Raw genomic sequence first — 24,580 nt, forward strand, 5'->3', positions numbered from 1 at the left:
CCACTCTGAGCTCACTGGCTGTCGGGAGAAAGGAGAAGTCTGGGCACTTGGGCTTGTGCAAATTGTTCCAATATTCTGCAGGAAGAACAGAAACAGGATGACAAAACCTATATCCTTCCAATAGCATAACTGATGTGTATGCATAACTGCTTCCACTGTTCTCCCACATCCCCTGACCTAGCACATCTCTTTCTTTCTTCCCATTTTTATACTGTTAGAGTTCAAGATGGTACTTCACTCTCCATATGCCTCTCTGCTTCTTGGGTAAGCATATGCCTGTTTTTTCATACTCATGTCTTTGCTGTATAAAGAAAGATGCATTCAATAAAAATAGCTACACAGGAAAACCTAGTTACTGATGGGAGATATCAGAGCCTGGAAGCATCTGGCACCTGCTGCCTGCATGGCCAGAGAGGGCAGGAGGCTGGTCAGGAGCACTCTGCATCATGACACTGGCAATCTCTTCTTACACTTCTAATTGTTTTGCCGCTCAGGCTGTCTTGCGTCATGTCTGAATTGTCCAGTGAGGACCGACTGCCCCTACTCTATGGCAGGGTCCAAACCTACCCCAAAATCCAACCCCTTTTGGCATTGCCACTACACAGAGAGCAGCCACCTTTCCAATGCTGCACCAAGGGAAAGAGAGAGCTCTGGCACTGCTGCATCTGTCACTACAGCAGGGCCAAGCCTGTTCCTGCACACTACGATTTTGGATGTGGCCAGGCCTCGTGGGTCTATCTGCAGCTTGTGCTGGTGCTCAGGCCCCCGAGCTCTGCTCTGCACTGCTGTGCTCTGCAGCTTCTGTACTGGCATTCACAGAGCAACCAGGAAAGATACCCATTATGCTCAGTTTATGTAACTTTGTACAATATGATATTTATCGACTGAAGTTTGTGCTGGCCATCACAAGCAGCTGTGCCTCTAGCAGTCCAGGTTCACATTCATGAGCCCCACCAGAGTCAAACAGCATGCCCTCCTGTGGGAAGGGGTCACAGTTAATCCTTGGGTCCCTCAGGTACTCTGAGATGGGGTATTTGCTCACTCTTCCTAAAGCATGCCAGTACTCCCTATCTGGAACTGCAGTCCCTGGTTCTGATTGGGATGCGGACCTTGTAATCCATTTTCCTTTCTTCCTGCTGGCACTGCCTGTTGGTTTGGATGTTACAAGTGACTGTTTAATTTAGACAGCTTTCTTGGTACTCATCTTTCTCGTGCATCTATTTCTCAAGCAGTTTGTTTCACTTCTCCCCCTGAATGCAACGAGGAGCACATTTTCTGCCATGTGTTTTGTTAATAGGAAGCTTTTCAAACACTGTGTGAAAAGCTTTTTGTTATGTTTGTTTTTTCCTCTTCTCCCCTTTGTACTGAAGCAGGTTGTAGTTCTTGCTGTGCTGCTGGAGTCTATAAAATGCCTGTGTCCAACACATGTCTCAGGATTTGGTGAATGCCAAACAAGAATATCTCCGAGAACCTTAAATCCCAAGCAACATCTTCCCAGTGCTGATAAAGCTGGGAACACGCACAATCAGAGCACCGGCTCTCACTGCAGGGAGAAAAACAAAAGGCTCCCATACAAACAACCTCACGTACACAGACGGTCTATCAGCACATTGCTTAATACAATGGCTCAGCTGAGAAAAATCACACTACACCCAGGAAATATACAGCTAAAGCCAAAAAGCCAACTGGAAACTATATTCTTTCTGAAAAAGAGTAGTTCCAGCTTTTATTAGGCAACAAATAAGGATGGAATAAAATGAAAAGCCCCGTTCCTTTAGAAAGGCATTTCCTGCCTGTACCATGGTGGGTTTTCATGTTCCCCCAGAGAAGCCAGCAGCCCTGGTGCCACGCTGAACTTTGGGACGACTCCAGGCTCTGCAGCACCAAAGGGAGGACATCCTCTCTGAAAGGCCAAGCGTGGGGGCTGCTTGCCGGCAGACACGGGTGCGGGTCCCAGTACCAGCGCTCCAGCAAACCTCCTGCCTGGGCAAGCCACATCTGCAGGTGGCCAGGAGAGGGGGCACCCCAAAACAGGTACAAGCAGGGTCCCAGGGACACCTCCCAGGAACAGGAGCGTGCAAGAGTCAGATGCTCCTTCAACCCTCCTGTCTTTGCAACAGACTGGAGGGAGCTGTTATGCTTAGGGATCCAGCCTGGCTTCTCTGGCAGGGACTTGTTCTCACACATCCTTGTGGGACATGTGAACCCAGGAGGAGGGCAGATGAGCACTGGGCTGCAATGCACCTCCAGCAGTGGCTCCAGGCTGGACAGGGCAGCAGGAGCAGCACGGACCTCTTTGCACTGGCCTGGGGAGGAAAACAAAAGAGCCAAGGACACCTCCTTTCCCACTTGGCTAAAAATACTTCCTAAACCTAGTTACTGGCAGCCTGGTGTCAGCAGGACTGGAAACGCTGACAGAGCTGACCTGCTCTGCTGTCTCTGTAGATCTGTGTGCTTTCCTGCCTCACAGAGAGCGCGCATCTCTTCATGGCACAAGGTTGTGGCCCTCCCACTATGTACGCAGCAGAGCCAGCACACAGACCCGAGTCCAGGAGACAGCAGCCACTGCAGAAGCATGGATGTGTCTCTGCTCCCACCTCTAGCAGCCCAGGAGCAGGAAGTCAAAGGGATCTGCTGAACTGCAGAGACTTGAAAGGGTTCAAAACAACTTCAAGGAGCTGAGGATCAAATGTTCGTCATGCTGTCAGGACCAGTCACTCTCTAATGTATCACAGGTGAAGAACAAGGGCTGGCTTCTTGTGACTGTACTTTGGAGTAGCACACTTAAAATGCTGCGACTTACTGCCGTCTCCTGCTGACAAGCTAGTGWCGCATCCTGGCAGGATGCTGCAGGATGCTTGCATTAATATTTGTCCAGCACTTTGAAGCTGCAAAGAGCTGCCAAGGTGGTAAAGCATTTATTAATCTACCTGGCTAGCCAGGGTACCAGGAAGCCGTAGAGGTCCGACAGCACCTTTCCTGCACTGGTGCCACAGAAGAGCGCTGCACTTCAGCGTGGCTGATCCTCTCCCCAGGAACCTGCAGCTCCACCTGGTATGCGTTAAAATGGCAGGGACAGCTCATGCCCCCCAGCTCCCACAGCAAGCACCAGGGGGAGATCGAAAGGGGACAGAGGTGCCACTCCTCATGACAACAGGCACTACGAGCAGTGAGTGGAGAGACAGATGGATAGAGACCAAATACCACAGGGGAGCACAGGGGACACAGGAGGAGCTGCCTGCCTGGGGATAGCTGCAGGGAGGATACACACTTGAATGCCTCAAGCCTGGCAAGGGAAAACACATTGCAATTCCCAAGCTGCAGCAGACACCTGGGAGCCCTGTTAGCTGCATCCTTGTGCCTGAGCACATGAAATATCACCTTGTCTGAAACTAAGCCTACTGCAGGGCAGAGATACTTGCACAGTAAAGTTTGGGCTCTAACCCTCTTGCTCCTGCTGCGTACTTGAAACTGCTTCTCTCTGCTCCAAGTCCCCGTTTCAAATATCACCTTCTGCACAGCAGCAGAAAGCCTCCCTCCTCTGCCTTCTTTTGTTCCATCTGCAAACAATGCAACAAGCTCCGCAGGGAAGCAACAAGAAGAACAAGAGAGAACGAGAATAAGGATAGTGCTGTCCCCAAGGCCCCTTTCCTACAATTATAGATCAGAAAATAAAATCTATATTCTTCAGCATTGCTAGAAACAGTCAAGTGAAAAGGCACGTGCACACATGTAGCTGCACACAAATGTGAAGACTGCACACATCTGAGGAGTGCAAGCTAACATGCACTCGGTCATGTGCTCAGGGCAAAGACGGATGCAATTCTGACACGCAGCCCAAATTGAGAGGGCAGCCGCAGGACAAGGTGAGCATAAGCACTGTGAGAGCACATCCAGACAGCACGGGCAGTGCACGTGTTACTTGCTCACATAACATAGCTCCACACATGGCTGCATGTCCATGCCAGGACTCTGCCCCGCGTGCCAGGGCCGATTTCATTCACATTCACCAGCTTCCATCTTCCAGCTTTGTGACACAATACTCTCTGCCAGCTGCCAGGCATCCATAGATGGCAGTTTTCCATGGGTAGATTCTTTGAGCTTTCTAATCATCTCAATCTTCATTTTCACGAAGAGCTAGAGATGCCCTTCACCCCACCCGGCACCAGTGCGTTCCCCATGGCCACAAGGTGCAGGAGATCGGCACCTTGAACAGCCACGTGGAGACACCATGGAATGTGCTACATGTTACTCAGTGCTGTAATTCAGCCCTCGTTGGCCATATCCTCCTCCATCCCAAGTCCCTGTTCCCACTATGTCCCAATTTATCACTGCCAGGGACAGCCTCCACACAGAGCTCTCAAATGCAAAGCCATTGCTGCTCATTTGAAGCGAGTAGCCATGCGCAAGGTGCCTGCAGCCCTACCATCACCTGGCATGAGAGCACACAGCATTTGAAGGGAATTTTCCACACATTGAGGATGTTTTCTGAACACCAGCTTTTCATCCCAACTGCTCGTGACTCAGGCCAGTTGGCAGAGCCAGAAGGCTGCTTTGTGCCTTAGGTAATAACAGTTTAACAAGGTAACAATCTCCTTAGCCACAAATTAAATGGAAATAGGAAATGTCCTGTGCAGATAAGCTGCTGCCTGGATTATGTCCCCTGCCCAAATATAAACTCTCCTGGCCTTTGATCCCTGTGCACATGCATGCACACACACACAGCCTGGCTCCAGCTCTGCACCCCCCAAAAGGCCGTTTGTCATTCCTCGTCGCTTGCTTGGGCTGCTCCAGGTGCCATAGCGGCTGCCTTGCTGTCGGCAGCCAGGACATGCGGGCATCACGCGGCCACCTTCCCCAGCACTCCCTTGCCATTCACAAACCATCACTTGCTGGTGACACATCTGTCACTGCGAGGTGGCTGCTCTCGCTTGCCTGCTGCCTGCGCACCAGCTGTCACTCACCCACCAAGACCTGTCCTGCAGGACCTGCTCACCCGCCTGCTTGCTCCTGCAGCTCTGGCCACCCTCATCTGCGCCACCACCAGCTGCCCCAGTCCCCGCTGTCAGCCTCCTCAGACTACGCGCCTCCCTCGTGCCAAACCCTGCTGCCGACAGGAAGGGGGTCTGAAGCTCAGACTGCTGGTTACCGGACAGGGTGGTTCACCGTGTCTGGGTCGAGGGCAGTGACCACCCCCACGACAGAGCCGACGTGCGCGTCCTCCTGGACCTCCATCAGGTCAGAGGGGGGCTGGAACTCAGGGGGCTCGTCCACATCCAGCACCGAGACTCGCACGATGGTCTGGTCCCGGAAGGTGCCCAGGTCCACAAACCGTGGGTCCACGAACTTGTTGAGGGCCTCCACTATGATGGTGTGCACCTTTTTTGACTCGTAGTCGAGAGGCTGGGACAACAGGAGAGGGTTAGCCACGTTCAGCCGGAGGAGCCCTTGCTGCTGCCACTTCCCTTGCGGGACTTTGCCCTGGAGACGCCACGGGCGGTGTTGCAGCCCGCTGCCCTCAACAGCCGCCTCTGCGGGAGGCTGGACAGGGCAGCCAGGAGCTCTTGCGCCGGTGCTCTGCCCTCCTGCCTGCAGCGCCCACCTTGGAGAGGGCAGAAAGACAGTGGCTTCCAGCACTGCTCTGCCCCTGGCCCACAGCAAGGTGCCCAGGCAGCACAGGGTGTGGGCAGCCAGAATGCACCAGGAAGACACCACGTTATGCGCTGGCAAGCGAGCAATTTTTTATCATTAATCACTCTGATCATTTCTACAGGGAGGCGAGTTGAATGCAATGGCCTTGGTGAACAATCATACTTTCTTGCCTGCATCAAGTATTTGCTTGATTGTGTTTACCACCAAGAGCAGATACACTCAAAGCGTGGTTGATCGGGTAGAGGAATTAGGTGGGCATATTTCTACTCCTAACAGTGCTGTCAAAACCAGCTGTAAGTGCTAGTCTCCATAGCACCGTGCACAGCTTTACCTATGCGCTGCTCACTTCTTCACTGCGGCCCCGGAGCTGTGCTGTGCTGGCTCCAGCAGGCACTGCACTGCTGCTCCTTTCCAGCCTTTCCTCCCAGATACAGGTCTGCTCTTTGCCAGCCAGGCAGAACAGAGGCAGGCTTCCCCCTGTTCCTGCAGGCACCCAAATGCAACTGCCAGAGCAGCTCTTGGAGGGACATTTCTTTCTACTCAAATGCAGCGACAGGAGTCCCCATAGGAAAGGGCTCCCAAGAGTTCCCTGCCTTCCCTCCCAACCGTTTTCCTCATCTCTCACCTTCTGTACCGTGATGACAGCCTCTTGGGTATTGCTGTCTGTGGTGACTTTGAACATATCCACCCCTTCCTCGTCCTTCATCTGGTATGTCATGTCTGTGTTCTCCCCGACATCGGAGTCCTCTGCCTTCACTCTCCCGACAGCAGTGCCCACGGGGGCAGTTTCCACAATGCTGAACTGGTACATCTCTAGAAGAGGGAAAGCACTAGTGTCACTGCTGCTGCCTCTGTGCCCTCTCCAGGCCAACGCGCCCGTTCGTGCACCCCTGCCGTGCCGCCCATGGACTACAAGAGCTGCCCAACCTCCAGCAGTGCCTGTAGTCCAGAATGCCCCGCCAGAAAAAAACACAAACCCCAGCCAGAAATGACAGCTGTGGGAAAACATTTGGGAGCACAGATGTTTGCAGGTGCCAGGTAAAGAAAGGGTTGGTTTCTCTGCGTGGTACGACCCTGCAGTCAGCATGTTCTCCAGTTCCTTGCAAACTTTACCATTTGTAATTGCTAGGAGCCCTTGGGCCAAAAGGCCAAACACCTTCCAGCTGCAGCTCTGCCCTTGCAAGCCCTTGCGCTCTGCTGGCCAAGTGTTCCAGGCTCTGCAGCTGGTGTGCAAGGCAAAGATTGCACAGCCCACTCCTTCACAGCAGGACCACTCCCCTCATCTGGGGAGGGCCCCAGGGAATGGGGCAAGCACCAGCCTTCAGCCACGACCTGAAAAACAGAACTGCCTTGTGACCATACTGTTGTTTGCGAGCTGGGCAGCGTCACAGTGCCAAGATCTGACACAGCAGCCAGAAAGGGCCAGGCCAGAAGGCGATATCTGACTCCCTGCCCAGGCTCCTGTGAGACAGGAGACAGACCAGACTGCTGAAGCATCCTGGCTTTGCGCTCTTCCCCAGAACTGCTCAGAGGGATCGGGCAGCAGAAAGGGACAGCCCTGCTCTCCTCAGCCTGCAGCCCTGCTGCCTCCAGGACATACACGGGGAGCAGGGGTCTGTGCCGGGGTACTGGACAGGTTTGGCCAGGGCAGCTGCCCACCACCATTGCTGGGCCAGGCACCTTGAGAGGGGCCTGCAGGCAGGTGCATCTCCAGGGACACGCCCAGGCCTGAGGTGGGGGGCTGCTGCCTGCACACAGCCCGAGCAGTGGAGCCAGCTCGCCATGCAGACCCACAGTGGGCTGCACCCAGAGCTGCGCCCATGTTCCACCACCCTCGAGGGCTAGGGCCAGCCTCGCCCCATCACGGGCACAGCAGGGGCCAGCCAGGACTCACTTTGGGGGAAGCGCGGTGGATTGTCGTTGACATCGGTGACCACAATGGTGACTGTGGTGGATCCGGACAGGCCACCCAGCTGTCCTGCCATGTCTGTGGCACGGATCACTACTTCATACCGGTCCTGTGTCTCACGGTCCAGGTCGGCCACAGCCGTCCGGATCACACCTGGAAACCAGAGGACACTGAGCACAGGCATGTCACAGAGCACCCACAGAACAGCTGGGTTTGGGAGGAACCTCTGGAAGCCACCTAACCCAACCCCCCTGCTCAAAGCAGGGTCAGCTTGTCAAGGTCCTTGGTAACACTTAATGGTGACACAACCATCAGGCATAGTAACCACCCTGTTTTGTTTCATCTGCACACCCACTGAGCATGTACTCTGCCCCATCATCTAGGTCATTAATGAAGACATCAAACCATATCGGACTCTCTATCAACCCCTGAGGGACACTGCTGGTGATTGCAATCCAGCTGGACTTTGTGCTGTAATCACAACCCTTTGAGCCCGGCAGTTCAACCAGTTTCCAGTCCACCTCACTGACCACTTATCTAGTCTGTACTTCATCAGTTTGTCAGTGAGGATGCTATGGGAAACCATGTCAAAAGTCTTTCTAAAAATCGAGATAAACAACAGCCCCTGCTCTCCTCTCATCCACCAAGCCAGTCATCTCATCACAGAAGGCTATCAGGTTGGTTAAGCACAATTTTCCCTCATAAATCCATGCTGAGCACTCCTAGTCACCATCCTTTGTACATTTGGAAACAGCTTTCTGGGTTACTTGCTCCATCACCTTCCCAGAGATCGAGGTGGGACTGACCAGACTGTAGTTCCCAGATCCTCCTTCTTGCTGTTCTTGGGGACAGTAGTCACATCTCCCCCAGGGCCATCAGACCTCGAGCAACACCCACAAACAGGGCCAGAGGCTCAGCAGTGCTGCCCAGCAGAGGAAGGCTCAGCCTGGACACCGATAGCAGCACTCAATCCCCATGGAAAGGATTTCGCAACAACAAATAACATCTGCAGGGCCCTGCATGAACAAACCCTGTTGCAACCTTCCCAGAGAAGGGCTCTGGAGAGCAGTGCAAGCACAGGGGCCATGAGCCGGGCTGAGGCCAAAACCCCTCCAGGGTGAGGACCAGAGGGCCCCAAGGCAGGGGCTGTGCTGGGGCCAGCCTATAGGTTTGCATGGGACAGGGTTGCAAGAGCCCAGGCTGAGTCATGAGACACCCTGACGCAGACCTGCAGCAGCCCGGCTCTCCTTATCTCGGAGGAGGCTTGCCGGGGGGATGCAGCAGTTCAGAGCCCCCGCAGCACAGCACGACCACCCAGGCTGGAGCAGGCAGGGGGACACGGCACAGAGCTGACCCTGCCAGCCTGCACCCATCCAGCCCTCCAGGTCCCGCTGTCTGTCCCCACGCATTGCACACAGGCCCTGCACACCAAAGGCATGCAGCCATCACTGCACAGCAGGATCCTCCCACTAGCCTGCCAGGATATCATCTCAGATGATATTATCCAAAATTCCCCTCATTCTTTGTCTTATTTCCTACCCTAAAGGGCTCATAATAGAATATCACAATGCCTTGCTCCGGATTCACATGTGCCTAGTGTCCCAAGCATGCCTTGAGGGCCTCTAAACAGACAGTAGGATATTTGGAGAAAATTCTGTTTATTTCTAAAGTTTATTTCTAAAGCTGTATCTGCACAAAGACCCTTATTCTCAAGTGTCCCTATAAGCTAGAGAGGCCAGAGATGCTATACATACTCCATGTCAGGGGCTGAGAATGCACCGGAGACCATAAAGCTTAACAAAATGTATGGCATGTTAGTACTCTTTATGAAGTGCAATATCAAAATAAAAGTCTTTAAGTACAGGTCTTTAGTCATCTGGGCTTGAATGAATGACTAGGGCTAAAATACAAAGGAATGTAAGACAAGAAGGAAAGAATTGTAAAACCCAGAAAAAAAAAACYGAGTGGCAGAAGTTATGACTTCCTCTGTCAGCCAGGGCTGTTTCATTTACATAGGAACAAAGCACAGACCAAACATCTTGAGAATGAAACAAAGAAATGACTCTGCCCTGAGGTAGCACCAGGGGCACACACATGAATAAGTATGCACATGAATACAAGGTCATTAGCAGCACATTCCCAGTCTGCATTACCCAGAAACACCCCAAAACAGCTAGGAATCAGTTTAAAGTCCCCTCCAGATCGCTTTGAGAATCCCACATATTTAGATAGTGGTGTGGGKTTTTTTTTTTTTTTTCCTCCAGTTGTTCACTCTTCCAGGCTTTTCTGTTTAACTACCAGCTTTATCTTCTCTACCGTGAGCTCTATAAATTTCCATCTTTGCTTTGCTTTACCAGTAATCCTGCCTGGCGTTAGGGAAGAAGCTGCACAGGGGCCGCCCCGCTGTGGCGTGCGGGTCTCTGGTGCAGGAGCTCCTCCTGTGCCCAGCGGATGCCAGAGGATCACCCAGGTGCTCCCAGCAACCTCCGAGATGTTTGCTGTCGTTAAACAGAGCGAACCAGATGCCTGGGCCAGCGGGCTCCACGCAGACACTTCTGGAAACCCTCAGCACAACCTGAGCGTGGTGGCAGGGGCTCCAGTACCCACCTCCCGCCCAGGAGGCTGCAAGGAGACAAGATGAGGCTTTGGAGACACATCCAGGGACTCCCAGGCACCAGCCCACCACTGCTGGCATGTGTCTGGTGTGGCCTCGTCCACCTCCTGGCACCTTGGTCCCACTGAGGAGCCACTGGTGCCAGGGCTCAAAGGGAGTCAGAAATGCAGCTGAGCTGGGAGGAACAGGACATTTTTTCTCCTTTTCATGACATTACAGGTGCAGCAGGAGCTGGCAACACTGTTCTGGAGACATTTATCTCTCCTTGCTTTCTGAAACTAGCAATTATTCCAGCGATTATCATTGTTAGGATTTATAATAAAGACATCACCACTGTTTCGGATCCCTGCAGCTCCTTGGCTCTCGTGGATAAGCACAATTTCACCCAGCTCCCCTGGTTCCTCTGTCATTCTAGCTCTGCAATTACCTGGACTCTCACTGCCTTCAGTCCCATGAATCAAAAGGACRCTCTGCCTCACACACCGTCCCTCAAGCACTTCCAGCATCTGCCCGTTCACAGGCTGGGGTGGCTCACAGCCCCCTGTCCCTTGCCTGCTGGASGTCCGTGTTCCCAGCACTGCAAAATCCCTCCACTAGGGAGCATCCTACCCCCTCCTTAGGACGATCAGGGGTGTTTACCCTGTGGTGGGGCCACGGGTCCGTGCAGGCTCCCTTGCTCACCCTGGGACTGTTCAGAAGTCATTGGATCAGGAGTCCTAGCCCACCTTGTCCACATGGGCCGAGACACTGCAGCGACCAGGGATCACTGGCATGGGCACAGATGAAGGCACCTCCAGCACGTGTCCTGGAAAGAAATGCATTCCGCAGCCTGGGAAAAGACAGAACGGGCCCTGCACRAGGACCCTTTCCCCAGGGGCTGCACAGGACTGGCCCCAGCTGGTTGTGTTTATAGGCCTCTCCTGTGACACTGCTATGAATATAAAATTGTTATTTCTGGGCAAGAACTATCTCATTGAAATTTAAGCAATTCTGTTAATTAACAGGGTCTGAAGCATTTTATAATGAAAATTATTCATGTCAGCACAATAGCGATGAATTGGGATGAGAGGGATAAAGCTCATGTATTCACCAAGGTTGTAATGACTTAACTGAGCTGCTCATAATGATATAGATCATAATACCCCATGCAAGATGGGAGAAATGTGCTAAGGCACTTCCCAGAACACCTCCAAGGTCACCTGTCCCTGGGGGAGCACATCCAGGCAATTTGGCACATGTGGAGCTGAAGGCCCCAGCTGCTGCTCACATGGTTCTTCTAGCAGCATGGGGAGACAAGATCATGTTCAGCAGAGTGCAGCCTATGAGCAGAAACCCCCTCTGCAAAGACACATTGCTGGCCCAGTCTGTCCCAGAAAACTGGGGTTCTCATGCACACAAACACCCCCATCTTCCAGGCCTCCGCAAGCCCCAGCAGGACTGTCACCAAGGAAGCTGTTCCCTCTAAAGTCGCACAGGCCACACCAGGCTACCTGAAGCGCCAGGCTGGGCTTTGTCTTTTGGGCTGAGGTACTGCTTGCTAGTTGCCTTGACAAATCAGGGCCCCCAAACCTGCTCCACACCAATTCCTTGTTCACAGAACCATGAAGCTCAGCCAGAGCACTGGCACGAACACCTGTCGGCAGCAAACTCGCATGGTCTCATCTTCTGGAGCCAGATGAGCCTCTGCTCCCAAATCTGACCCCCACGAGCTCTGCAAAAACAGTAGCAAATGGTGGCAGATCCCTTCTCAGGGCATAGAGACAGAAGAGGCAGGGACCTGCACAGCTCCAGGCAGAACACAGAAGTCTCTGCCACCATCTCCCAAGATCCAGAAATTGACCTTCTTTCCAACCAGAAAAAAGAAACTCTGTCCTTCCTGGACACTGCCAGCAAAGCAAGAACAACCTCCAACTCAGACTCATCTTCCTACTTCTTGACAGCATCTGTTACAGTTGAATAATACATACACATGATGGCTTCCCCTCTGGTACAAGGCACATGTGGCTTTCCAGCATGATCCAGATTAATCAGAGTGTAATTACCAGACAAGGGGACACTCACAGCATCACACAAATACCGTCAGATCTGCTCAACAGCAGACACTGTTGGGTTATAAAAATAAACCTGGACAAAGTGCTCAGCAGGTAACTGCCTTCCAGGAATCCCATCATTATGGGCTTACTCTGCTTTTAGATACTTTTAGCTCAGAAGTCCGCATCCTTGGAGACCCTCCAGACAAAGCACATTCTAGCTGAGGGTAGTCATGACCATCATGTCCCCTGCCACAGTGAAGTGCTACTCCATTATTGCCATGGCTTTGTGCATGTGGAAGGAACCTCAGGAGGTCTCTTGTCTAACCACAGTTCAGAGCAGGCCATCTTTAAAGCAGATCAAATTACTCCGTATCATGTCCAGTTGGGTTTTGACCACCTCCAAGGATGGAGATACAGCACCTTTATGGTAAAGAATTTTCTCCTTATGTCCAGTTGTTATTTCCCTTGCTGCACTTTGTGTCCTTTTGCTGTGCACCTCTGAGAAGAGTGACTCCGTCTTCTCTACCTCATCCCCTTAGCTAGTTGGAGATAACGGTGAGATTCACCGCTCCCAGCATCTTGGCCTGTTAAAGCAAACGGTTCTGCATCAATTCAGGGCTGGAAAAGCACCTGCAAGTTCTTGACCTGTGCCCACACATACCTGCAGGGACATGGAAATACCAATGTATCAGCCAAGATGAAAGTGCTGTCTGGAGCAYGCGTCCTAGAGAAGGTCAGCCCACTGCAGATGAGATCTTAGCCCCAAGCATCAGTACTTCACCTACCCTACACGCACAGATCCCTTCTCATCCATCTGCTCAGGATGACCCAGAAGCCAGAGGCTACAGGCAGTCTGAGCAAGGCGCCAGGCACAAGGTTCGTGAAGTTCATGTTTTTTTTAGCAAAAGAGGTGCAGAGTTGAGACACAGAAATGGGAACAGTATGGTTGCATCAGCATACCCCAGCTAACCAGCATCACTAAGTGGAAGGGTGCAGATTCATATAACTTTGGGGCTCAGGGATGTTGCGCCCTGCTCAGGCTGCCACCCAGCTTTATAACGCAGTGCCCATCACAGCAGGTGGATAAGTCCTTTTCAAAGCAACATGCCCCACTGCTGTCAGGGCAGCACCTGCAGGGACAGGGCTAGTTCCTGACTGGAATCAGCCTTGCATACGCCAGTGTGGAGGTGATAATGCCCTGGGGGAAAGGACCTGCAGTGAGCTCAGACTGATGGGACCAGCAGAGTTGGCCCTTCTTTTGTCCCCTCCCTTCCACCAGCAGCAGTAAGATGGCACCAAAAAATGGAACTAAATCCCCCTTGTCATTTAATTAATCATTTAATTTCCACTATATATTAGTAAATACACGCTGATTTCCTCAAGACCACCAAGCACAATTTGTCCCAGACAAACTGAAGCTCCTTAAAGCCCCAATCTCTGAAAGGGACTGTTAACATTCAGTCCTGATGACAGGAGCAATCACCTTGAAGCAAGTCCACAGGTGGCCTCTGTGTCCCTGTGCACAGCTCTGGTGAATAATCTTCTGGGATGGGGCACAGACCTGCACAAACCTGTGAGAGCATACAAACATGCATGTACCAATCTGTGTCCCCAGTGGAGCATTTTTAACAAACTGGCAAGAGCAGCAGAGAAACTCTTTCTGCCTCCCACCACATCACACAAATTCAACGGATTCAGCCCGCAGCATGTTCCCAACAATTCATCTCCCAGTCTATCCTCACCCTGGGACTGGGGCTGTGGTTTCCAAGCCACAGGGCAAGGATGACTGGTAAGGATGAAACAACTAACAACTGCACACAAATAACCATAAAATTCAGCCTAGCAGGCCAGTATTTCTTGTCCTGCTCTCCCTGGCACTAGTACCTCTGAGCCCTTACCAGTTAAGTCCCCAAATCAGGAAACAGGCTCTAATACTCATGATTTTTTAAAAAATAATAAATACCAAACTGCATTTCAGTCAGCCTTCTGAGTCCCTCTGCCTTTTCTCTATATACAGCAGAATGACAGATTTTCAGAGTAACACCTTAAAAGCAACATGCAAAGGTTGGCCTGCAAATTTAAATGCACACTGATTTCTCATCTCATGTAAATATGCTGGAAGTCATATGCTCCCTGTGCCCATCTCAGCATCCGAAAAGTATGAGTATGAGGGAGCTTTGTGGAGCTTCCTGGAGCTAGGATACGAATGACTGCCAACTCCAATGCCTTTGCCTGTACCAAGCTAGGGCTCAACACCCAGCCGCAGCCCTTACAGCCCTTAGCCTGCCCCATGGGTAGTCCGCAGCCTGCTGGAGAGTCAGAAAGGCTCCCTGCAGCCAGGGCCTGGAGCAGCACGTTCAGCACACCAGCACCCTCTGCTAATGGCTGAAGTGGCTGTTTCCAAAAAAAAAAAAACAGCAAAGCAAGGGCTTGCTGAGCCAGGAGCAGGCTAGCTGCAACAACTGCTGCTCAGACATGCTGCCATGTCAATMGCATCCTGGCTCTGTGGTACCTGGCAGTCAGTGCACAGCCCAGCTGCCACTGCTCCCCAGCATCATGCTGCTGGTGTCTGCAAACCACCAGGTTGGGAGCAGAAAGTCAGAGCACCAGAGCGAAACAGTCCTTTCTCTGAACTGCCACACCAGAAAGCTGTCGGGTCACACCAGAAAGCCACCACCACAGGCACACTTCTCAGAGAATATGAGCATCTCACCACYGCACCATACAGAACATTTTGCAGCGCACATACGTGCTCACTACCATTAAAGTGCAGCCTCCTCCAACTGGAGCATGGCAGCCCCGTAACAGTGCAACTCAACTTATCCATTACAGAGAGCAAACAAAGATCAGCTGCACCCTATCTGCGAACGGAGAAGGAACAGGCAGGCAGCACAAACCAGAATACAACTGATGCCTGTGAGCAAACTGGCTATTGCAAGGAACCCACGGGATATTCCTATAGCTGCCACTGAAGATCACACCTCCAAAGTTTGTACATACAGAGCTCTACACCCATACACAAAAAAAAGGCAACCTAGATCTTCAACACACGCAGGGTAGGTTTTAGGACCTGATTTGAAAACAAACCTGCAGACAGTTTCAGTGTCTGAAATTCATTTCTTAGAAAGCACAAGAGGTAGTGGCTGACATATTACATGAAACAAACTAAAGCTCATATGTTTCAGCTGCACTTTTTATTCATCATCATTCACTGCTGCAGAAACTGTCATCATTCTCTAAGGATTTGTGGATACCAGGGTACACCTCTCTGCAGCTGCCACTATTCTAGTAGAGACATTTAGTTGCTAGTCTCCCTGCCAAAAGACTTCTAGGGTGTCGGGCAGTACAGGAATGCAGGACTTATTGTGTGGTAGGACTTAGGTGCAGCATGTCCTTCCAGTCATCCAGTTTGGATCCTGCCTTTGAAAGCTTCATCCAGTCCAAAACCCCAGCTGAATACTATAGCTAGTAACATCCAAGATCAGAAGACAAACTAAGCAACCTACACACATCATCCATATCCTGTACCCAAGTGTGCAAGCCACGCTTGGGCAACACCTACACTACAAAGAACAATGCAAAAGACCCAGCTGTAAAGGCAAAGAAAGAACCTAAGCTGGAAAGAGTCATGGGCTTAGGAGGGGTACAAGGGAGCACAGGCATGTATGGTCCTGCAAGAACAGACAAAGCAGGCCAAAGCCAAAAGGGGGAAATGAATTCTTCTTCATTATCATATATTACAAGAAATGTAACACGCCAGGTTTTTATGGTTCTTTTTATGGCCATTAATAACAATGGTGGCTCTGAGAGTTATGCTGCTGCTATGGATAATTAAATCTTATGCTCAGGGCAGAAGCTGGGCCACCTAGAGGGGCCAGGCCAGGATTCCAACATAGTAGCACAAAAACCTATTCAAGTGCACGGTGGGAGTGGAACAGGGTTTGCTCCAGTAGATGCTCTGACTACCAGCTGCTGCCAAAGCAGGACAGGATGCTTGCTGCCTCAAGCAGCACATCCACGCAGGTAGCTCGGCTGGAGAGGGGCACAGCTCACTACTCAGGAGACCACAGGCCACCCAGGACAGGCTGCAGCTGTGTCCTGCAGTGCCGGCCAGAACTGCACACAGCGCTCCCAGAGCCCAGGCGAGGCCACTACGAAAGGCTGTCCGCAGCTCGCGGACAGCGCCAAGGAGTCAGCCTCAGCACCAGCTCGGCAGTCAAATATCCCGGAAACAGACACGCTTGAGAGAGGCCAAGGGCTCATCTGCAACTGTCAGCAGTTTTGCTTTTATGCATCACAAGCAAGTAGAACAGTAAATCAAACCCAACCCCCTTGCGTATGGAACAGCTAGCTTGAGAATTAAGACACAAGTAGTCAAGGAATCAAGAAGCTTGGATTCCCAGAGTGACATTAACTCACGCTACAGCCCACAGGGCACATTTTAGTTTATGCCTTAATATGGCAGCATTAATGCTGTTGCAGAAAGCCAAGCTTCTGCATGTCCTGGCTTGCTCGTGCTCCCAGTGGCACCTCTTCATCCTGGCAGCCTGATTCCAGGCTTCCACTCACACACAGATCTCAAACAAACAGGATCCCACCTGGACACAAATTTTCAGTGTTTAGCCCATCATTCCCTACCACTACCATTTAAAATAAAACAATGCAGACCAAAGAGAGGAAAGCCCAGGCAGCAGCGGGGAGGTGGGATAGCTCTGGGCCCAGCAGAGCGGGTGCAGCCCAGCAGCCTGCTTTCCCCCACAGCACAAGCCTCTGTCCAGAAAACAGTGTTTTCTACCATGTACCCTGAGCACTGGTGCCAGGTGTGCTTAGGAGTTGCCCCAAATTCGAGCCCTCCTCCAACAGCAGCCAGGACTAGTGACACAGGCTCAGCTGTGACTGGCTTGCCTGTGCACATCAGGAGATGCATGGTTTCACACAGATGCAGAGGCTCAGGCACACGTACCTTCCTCACATTCTCCTTACCCTGGAGCCTCTGATTTCGTTTTATTCTTACTTATATAAATATAGACTGGAAAAATCACTACTAGCACAGACACAGGTCAGTCTGACAGAGACTTGGCATTTCACTCTAGGTTGCCTCAGCCTATGCTACCACTGCTCAGCAACAGGGTGGGGGGACTTCACTGTCCAGCTTTCCAACAAGAGCTGCAGCAACGCAGCAACCTTGTCCTTTGCCAATTATTCATTAAACTGTGGGTATTTTACTGCATGCTTTGTGCCTTAAATACCTCTTATTAGCGTTTGAGTGTCTTCCCTCCCTAGCAAGCTTGCAAGGCTCCCATTATAGGTAATGAGAGTCACACTCCTGGGAGGCAAGGAGAATATATACTCCAGCATCTCCTGGTTATGGTCTACTCTAACCAGTATGTCAGAGCATCATCTGCTAGGGATTTATTACAGATGCATTTTACAACAGGCTCTATTATAAGTTATTAAGGAATGGAGCAGTTTCCACTGTTCTTACATTAAATATTAATAGAACATTTATAAACCAATCCTTAATTTAAAGTGTTACCTTTAATCAAAGCCCTGACGATAACAATGCAGCCTTTGGTAAGGGCCCTCTGGTAGTATTTAAACCTTTCACATTGAGGTTTTATGTGCCTGTGGTACATCCCCGCTCCAGGCAGTGAGCACAGAGCTGTGGATGGTGGTGGAGGCAGGGCACCCCAGCAAGGAGCAAATCTTGCTCCAGGGCACTTCCTGCAAGGGCACTGCACAGGGCCAGGCAGCATCCTCTGGAGCTGTCAGTGCTTCCTCTCCAATGCCTGGTAATGTCTGCGGCACAAGCGCACAGGGCAGGACCCCAGCACCAACATCTAGCATGAGGATGCAGGCCTGGTCACGCATATAGGTGCATGGCCAGGGGCTGGTCTCCCGCCCACTCCACCCAGGCTGCCCCTGGCCAAGCCAGGGTGCCTGCTGGAAGCTGCTCACCTGTTTTACTGTCCACAGTGAAGTGCTGCTCACCCTCCAGCACGCTGTAGACCACCCGAGCACTGCTCCCATATGTGGGGTCGTCAGCATCAGATGCCATCACCTGCATCACAGATGTGCCTGCAGCAGGGACAAGGAGGAAAACAGATAAAAGCAGGAAGGAGGCAAGAAGAGCAGCACAAACCTAGGGGCCAAGGACTGGCAGAACAGGAGAGCAGGGGCCAACACTGACAGCATGCGCGTGCTCATGGAAGTGAGCAAATACCTGTGTGCAAGTGCAGCAACATCTCCTTCAAAGGCCCAAGAAGTCAGGTCTCCCAAAACACGGCTGAAACTTCCCTTTTGTCCCAGAGCTCCAGGAGGGACCGGCCATGGGCCAACTCAGAGGTGCTCGCCAGGCAGGACTCGCTCACCAACAGATCACTGGTCTGATCACAGCTGGGGCTTCCCTGTGGTCCATCTCTGCTGGGCCCTCCAGGAAGGGCCCAAGGGAAAGGCATTATCACCACACCTGCCCTTTCTCTGACAGTCACAAGCCACATGGCCATCTCTAGTCCATGGAGGGACCTGCAAGCCAGGGCCTGATCCCTGCTCCAGCACCACCTCCGCAGCAGACAGCCTGAGCAGGGGTGCAGCTGTGGGCGAGGAGAGGTGAACCTGCTTCCTGCCCAGAGCCAGGCACAGCACCACGTCCTCATGCTCTACACGTAGCAGAGCAGGAGGACTATAAATTGGATAAAAGTCCATCAAACGGCTGCAATTAAGTTATTGATTTTCAACGCTGCCTCATTAAACTGGGTGCTTCACTCTGACTGTTCCTGTGATGGCTTTAATTTGACATCATGTTCAATTTGACAAAAAGCAGGACCCAGAACATGAGAACGGGGCCAGGAGCAAAGGGGCTGAGAGCTACAGAAGCAAGAAAAGGGAGGAAGGAGGGGAAGCCTATCTCTACCTACAGGTACCCCTGGAAAGGGGATGCTGCGGCCAAAGACCTGCAGGTGACAGGCTACCCAGCTCCACCTCCAGCTCTAGACTCAGAGCATCCCTGCCCAGGAGGACAAGCCCTGGCACCAGTCACCTCCCCAGTGGGAGGAGGTGCAGGATGGGGAGAAGAGGCCTGAACTGCTCATAGGAAACATCAAACTAACTGTGAAAGTCCCTGCTGCAAGACACTATCATGGCCAAGGGCTGACAAGGCTCACAGAGAAGGTGGTAATTTATAAAGAATGAGATCCCCCAGCAGCAACTGCAGTTAAAAGGTAGATTGTGCTTCAGAGATGACCAGCCTGAGCTGAGGGGGCCAGGAGAGAGCAATTCACAGCTTGCTCTGCTGCCTCCAGCAACTCCTGTCTCAGGCACCTTTCAGGGCTGCCGTGACACCAGGCGAGGACTAGAGGTACTATGCTGTGGTCCAGCCTCTTCCTTTTCTGCAAAGCATCCATCCATATGTTGCAAAGAAGATCTCACAGGCTGGCCACAGTTGGACCCATGTCATGAACAACCCAGAGCCAGGCTTATTACTAGTTGCCAGCACCTGAGTCAAGAACCATCATGTTCCCAAATGCTGCAGTGGTGCACGCAAAAGCAAGCCAGAAGCAGCCTCTGGTCCCACAGCTCACAATGGGGCAGAAAGGGAACTGGAACCATCCAGATGCAAAATAAGAAATCCAGGCCCCGTGCCTTCCTCTGTCCCCCTCAGCCAGGCAGCTGGTGGTTTCAGGAGACCAGGGCTCTTCTGCACCAGCCCAGCCTGGACTCACAGGAGACATGATACAGCAGAGTTAACTATGCAGCTGCCAACAGCAGGGATGCACATGCTCCCCTGCAATCCAGCTTTCCACCGACATCCTGGAAAGGGTTTTCACTTTAAAAAAAAAAAAAAAAAAAAAAAGCTATTACCATGGCTGCTTTTCATCCTTCCTGGCCATCTTCTCAGAGCTGCAGCTCCGCTGATAACATGAGAATCCCCCTCATCAGTCTTCAGCAACAAGCTGGCTTGAGTCGACTTATTTATGCTCTGCTGTCTTCAGTGAAGTTATGGTGCATCTCTGCCAGGCACGTCCAGACTACACCAAGACAACACTAGTTTCCTGCCTTGCAAACAACCTTGGTTTTAGAAACGCTGTTGCTGTATTTCCACAGGATGGTCTTGCCTGCCACCTCCTCGCCCTTCCTCGAGCCTCCATGTGGCCATCCTGCCCTCACACAACCCGCTCACCAAGAACAAGCCAAGGCAGGTCACCCCCACACCAGCACCTGCACTGCATATCCCCTCAGACACCCTGGCATGTTCCCCAGGAAGCTCACACTGCCTGCTAATCAGAAAGCTGAGGAGAGGGGGATCAGAGAAGGGAAAGGACACAGCAACCCCCTCCTGACTGCAGCAGGGAAGCTCTGCCAGGCATGCTGCAGGTGCCAAGGTCCACAAGAATCAAAATGCAGCACCCACCCTTGCAACAGGCAGGGCTCCCTCCATGCCCACCCTGGCAACCACCAGCTGAGAGACCATGCCCAGGGTCTTTGGCAGCGTCTGCCCCATCACCTGCGCCCCATGCACCCATCCTCAATACAGACAGCACCCACTGATCTTGGAGTGTGGGAATGTTTGTGCACGAAGTCGCTTGCCCTTGCCTGGGCACCTCAGAGGTGAAGAGTTAGGAGAGCCAAAACCCACCAACATGTACATAAGCAGACATGTATGCATCACCTGCATCAGGACTGGATGTGTACAAATAGTGCAAGTGCCCCAAGGACTACGCCTGGCCCATTTGCTGCACCCCTCCACACCAGCCATGTCAGCGCCATCACCCTGCAGGTGCCAGCAAATAAGGGGGCTGGCCACTAAAAGTCTGCACCAGGCTTTGCATCTCACGCTGCTTCTCCACAGATGCATTCTCTCCTAAAGCGCTACATAATTTTCCTACTAATCTGTCCCCACCAGACAAACAGCTATACTCCCTGTGTTCCAGTATTTACCTGAACACTTCGCATGACTGCATCTGTGGCAGAGTCCAATGGGAAGGCAGGATCCGTGCCCACACAGAGGCGGGTTTTGTCTTGGTTTTAGGCCATGCCCTGAAGCCATCAGGCTGGCAGCTGTTCTCAGCTTTCCAGTGCCAGCACAGAAGGCTCCTGCAGCCCCAGGAGCCACCTCTGGCCGCTGAGCGCTCCCACTGGCTGGCATGAGGGGGCTGCAGGGTGGGGGTCCAGGCTTTCTGCTCCCAGACAGTGCAAGCCCCAGCTCCAGGGCCAGCTCTTTCCCCTGCAGTGTGAGGGGAGGCCGAGCAGCAGGAGGAGTGTGGCAGCAAGGCACCCTCAGCACATGGCATATTGCCCCCAGGCTGAAGCCAGCCACCCTGAAGGTGATGAATGCTCTGGCCTTCCCCACCTGCTCTTGCACCATTTCCTTAACAGACAAGCAACACCAGGCAGGTAGGGAAAATTAACCCCACTTTGCACACACTAGAAATCAAGGCACAAAGGTGCATTGCAGCCTGCTCAAGGTCACCCACAGGGTGTCAGGGATCCAGGAGTCTGACTTTCCAGCATCCTCTTAACCTCTACTTATCCCTTTTCTGCCCCTACCACCTCTCTGTCTCCCAAGCTGAAGAACAGAGACAAAGGTCTTATATTCCAGTTTAACCACTAAAGTCTCATCCCCTCCTCTTGCCAAAACAGAAACCCAGGAACACTGGCTCCCACTCCTGCTCAGTTCTTAGTCCCTGCTCTCCAAGCATAGCACTGCCCACTGCAAGTACAGCATGTTCGACAGTTTCCTGGCATCTGCCTTAGCCATAAAAGATGCAGCACATGATATTTAGATTTTATTTACTGTATAACCCACAACCCATAACCAGGAATTCTGAGCTCATATCCAGAGAAATATTTAGACATGTAAAGTGAGATAAAGACCTTAGTCCCTCCCCTGTCCAGCTGACCCCAAGGAACCAAAGGAAACTAACAATTTTACATAAAAATTAATCAGTCAGACAGAGTCTGTCTTTTACTCTCCTTCTGCAAAGGTGCAACCTAGCATAGCAGATCAAACAGAAACTGCATTTTCCCCTGCAGAGTGGGGACCGAGACCCTAACTTCCCAGGACCGCTCACAGTGTGGGAACAGTCCTTCTCCTACACAGAGCAGCTGGGTGACCCATGCCTTCGCAGCTGGGTGCAGGAAAGGGGACAGACCCTGGCTGCCAGCCATCCGCCAGCCCCACAGGCCCTGCCTGGGCTGCCCAATTGCTGCACCCTGAGCTCTCCCAGGGATCTGCCGGATCAGCAGCCAGCCCTTGACTCAGAGGATCAGCAGCACAGAGAGGGGCTGCAAGCACCCAGCACACAATGGTGGCTGGCTCTGCCCTGGGACCTGACGGGATTAAGGAGCCGTTTCTCCATGACGCCCTTTCCCTGCTGTTCTCGCTGCAGCAGCGGGAGCACAGAGATCGGCCCTGCTGCAGCACGCGGCCCCAGAGCTGCCCGGGGCTCGCCAGGAGAGCGGCAGCTCAGCCCTAGTGCCTTGGCTTTGATGGAGCAGGGCTCTGCAGCCCTGGGGCACTGTAGAACACCTTTGAAATACCAACACAGACCTGTCCTGGCATCCACCAACAGTATCCCTGCAGGGGCCTACCAGGCCACATGGAAGCGGTTCACAACCCAAGAAACTGGAGACCAGAGGAGAGCAAAGCTTCAAGTAGTCCTGAGCCCTTGTGCCCTCCACCTCCCCCAGGCATCGGCCCRTGGTGCTTCGCTCACACAGTGGCACGTGCAGGGCTTGAGCAGCACGATACCCCAGCAGGTGGCTGCATGCACAGCCGGTTGGAGCCCAGACAGCAGGCATGCCGTGCCCCTGCTTTGCTCCCACATCATCCCCAAGTCTCCCCTGGGAGCTGGTTTCCCATCAGGTATCATGGGAGGTAGCTCTCCACCTGCACGCAGAAGGCTAATGGCTCTGGACCACTTACTATGCCACTCACTCCAGATCCTTTTAGCTAAAATAAATGTCAACAGGCAAACTCCAAACACATCCAAGAGCAAAGAGACCCTGCACAGAATCTACAAGCAAGCCAAAGGGATCTGTCACTTCCCCAGGGACAGGAATACAGCCGGGCTGCAAGCCTGCAAAGAGGTAAACAAGTAGCAGCACCCGACAGGTGTCAGCTTTGGCTGCCACCTCCTCACCTGCTGCCTTCCACACCTTTCCCAGTGCAGGCAGGAGCCTCCAGCCACTTTCCGAACCAGCTCTGGGGCTGCAGCCAGTGCACACCACCTCAGAGCAGCCTCCTGGCACAGAGCCTACCTCCTACAGAGCCCTGAGCAGGACCCTGAAGCAGGTCCAAACACGGATATGCTCTAACATCTTGCACGTACAGTAGAGTCAGCGGCTGGTGGGCAAACACAACGGGGATCTCCCCAGCTCAGCAGGGAGCACAGACCTCACAGAAGCAGTGGCATTGCCCGGTGCTGCTCCTGAAAGGAAACAAGAAAAGCCCATAACAGTGGGGCAGCATCAGCCTAGTGCCTCTTTCCTATTTCCCTGATGAGGCCAAGCACTCCTCCCATGTTCGGAAAGTCTCAACAACCCCAAATCCGGCCAGGGCAGCCACGCTACCAGGGGGGACAGCAGCCAGGACCACCTCCAGCGCTTCCTTGCTCAGTGGCTTAGGGCACTGTCCTAAGCTGAAGGAGGAGACTCTACCCCTGCTCGGAGCCACGCACCACCTTTTTGTGCAAGTCTTTTGCCAGCTCCATGGCAGCACTGGGTCATCTCAGCCCTGCAGAATGTAAAGGACCCTGAGCGTGGTGCTTTGTCATTCAGAGCCACATGTCCCAGACTGATGCCAGAGCTCAGTGCTCCCATCTCAGGGGCCTGGGTGCTATAGGGGTGGCAGCTCAGATTTTACAAACAATGAAGTTTGCAGCTTTCATCTTGTCCCAACACTGCAGTGTCTGGTGCACCCCAGAAGCAAGCAGGCAGAACGTCAGGGAGGAAAACAAACCAGAGCAGCTTAAAAATTACTGGAGCAGAAATGAGCTTCCTGCAGTCTCAGGAACATTCTGGCTTGGTAGAAAGCCAGACCAGATCCAGAGGGAATTCACTGCAGAGACCTCACGCCCCTCAGGACAAACCTGAGGGAGCTAATCTGGCTGCGGAAGAGTCACTCAAACACACAACTAAGGAAACATCCTTTGGSATGTCAGGCCAGAGAAACCCATTAGAAAAGACACCCCTCCCCCTGGCACCAATCAGGTAAGCATAGTGTCTCGGAGAGAAAACCAAAGCATCAGATTTGTGGGGGCACAGGTTCACCAAGGGGCTCAGCGCATGGCAACTGGAGGAGAGGGTGTAGCAGGTGCTCTGATGTGCAGATTCAGGGCTTGCACCATGACGCAGAGCGCACAGCACTGAAGG

The 24,580-nt window shown here is 52.5% G+C and overlaps 1 protein-coding gene across 1 annotated transcript in view; it reads right to left on the reverse strand.

The window, feature by feature from the left end:
• Positions 1–24,580, reverse strand: part of CDH22 (cadherin 22) — a 56,584-nt gene that overhangs the window by 21,792 nt on the left and 10,212 nt on the right. Inside the window, exons 3-6 of the mRNA XM_026084604.1 lie at positions 18,167–18,286; positions 7,547–7,714; positions 6,278–6,465; positions 5,150–5,403 (exon numbers count right to left, since the gene is read on the reverse strand). Of these exons, the coding sequence (XP_025940389.1) occupies positions 5,150–5,403; positions 6,278–6,465; positions 7,547–7,714; positions 18,167–18,286 (730 nt within the window). The remainder of the gene's footprint in view (positions 1–5,149; positions 5,404–6,277; positions 6,466–7,546; positions 7,715–18,166; positions 18,287–24,580) is intronic.

The sequence above is a fragment of the Apteryx rowi genome, unplaced genomic scaffold (genome assembly GCF_003343035.1).
Source record: "Apteryx rowi isolate R43461 unplaced genomic scaffold, aptRow1 scaffold_0, whole genome shotgun sequence".
In the NCBI taxonomy this organism is placed as follows: Eukaryota; Metazoa; Chordata; class Aves; order Apterygiformes; family Apterygidae; genus Apteryx; species Apteryx rowi.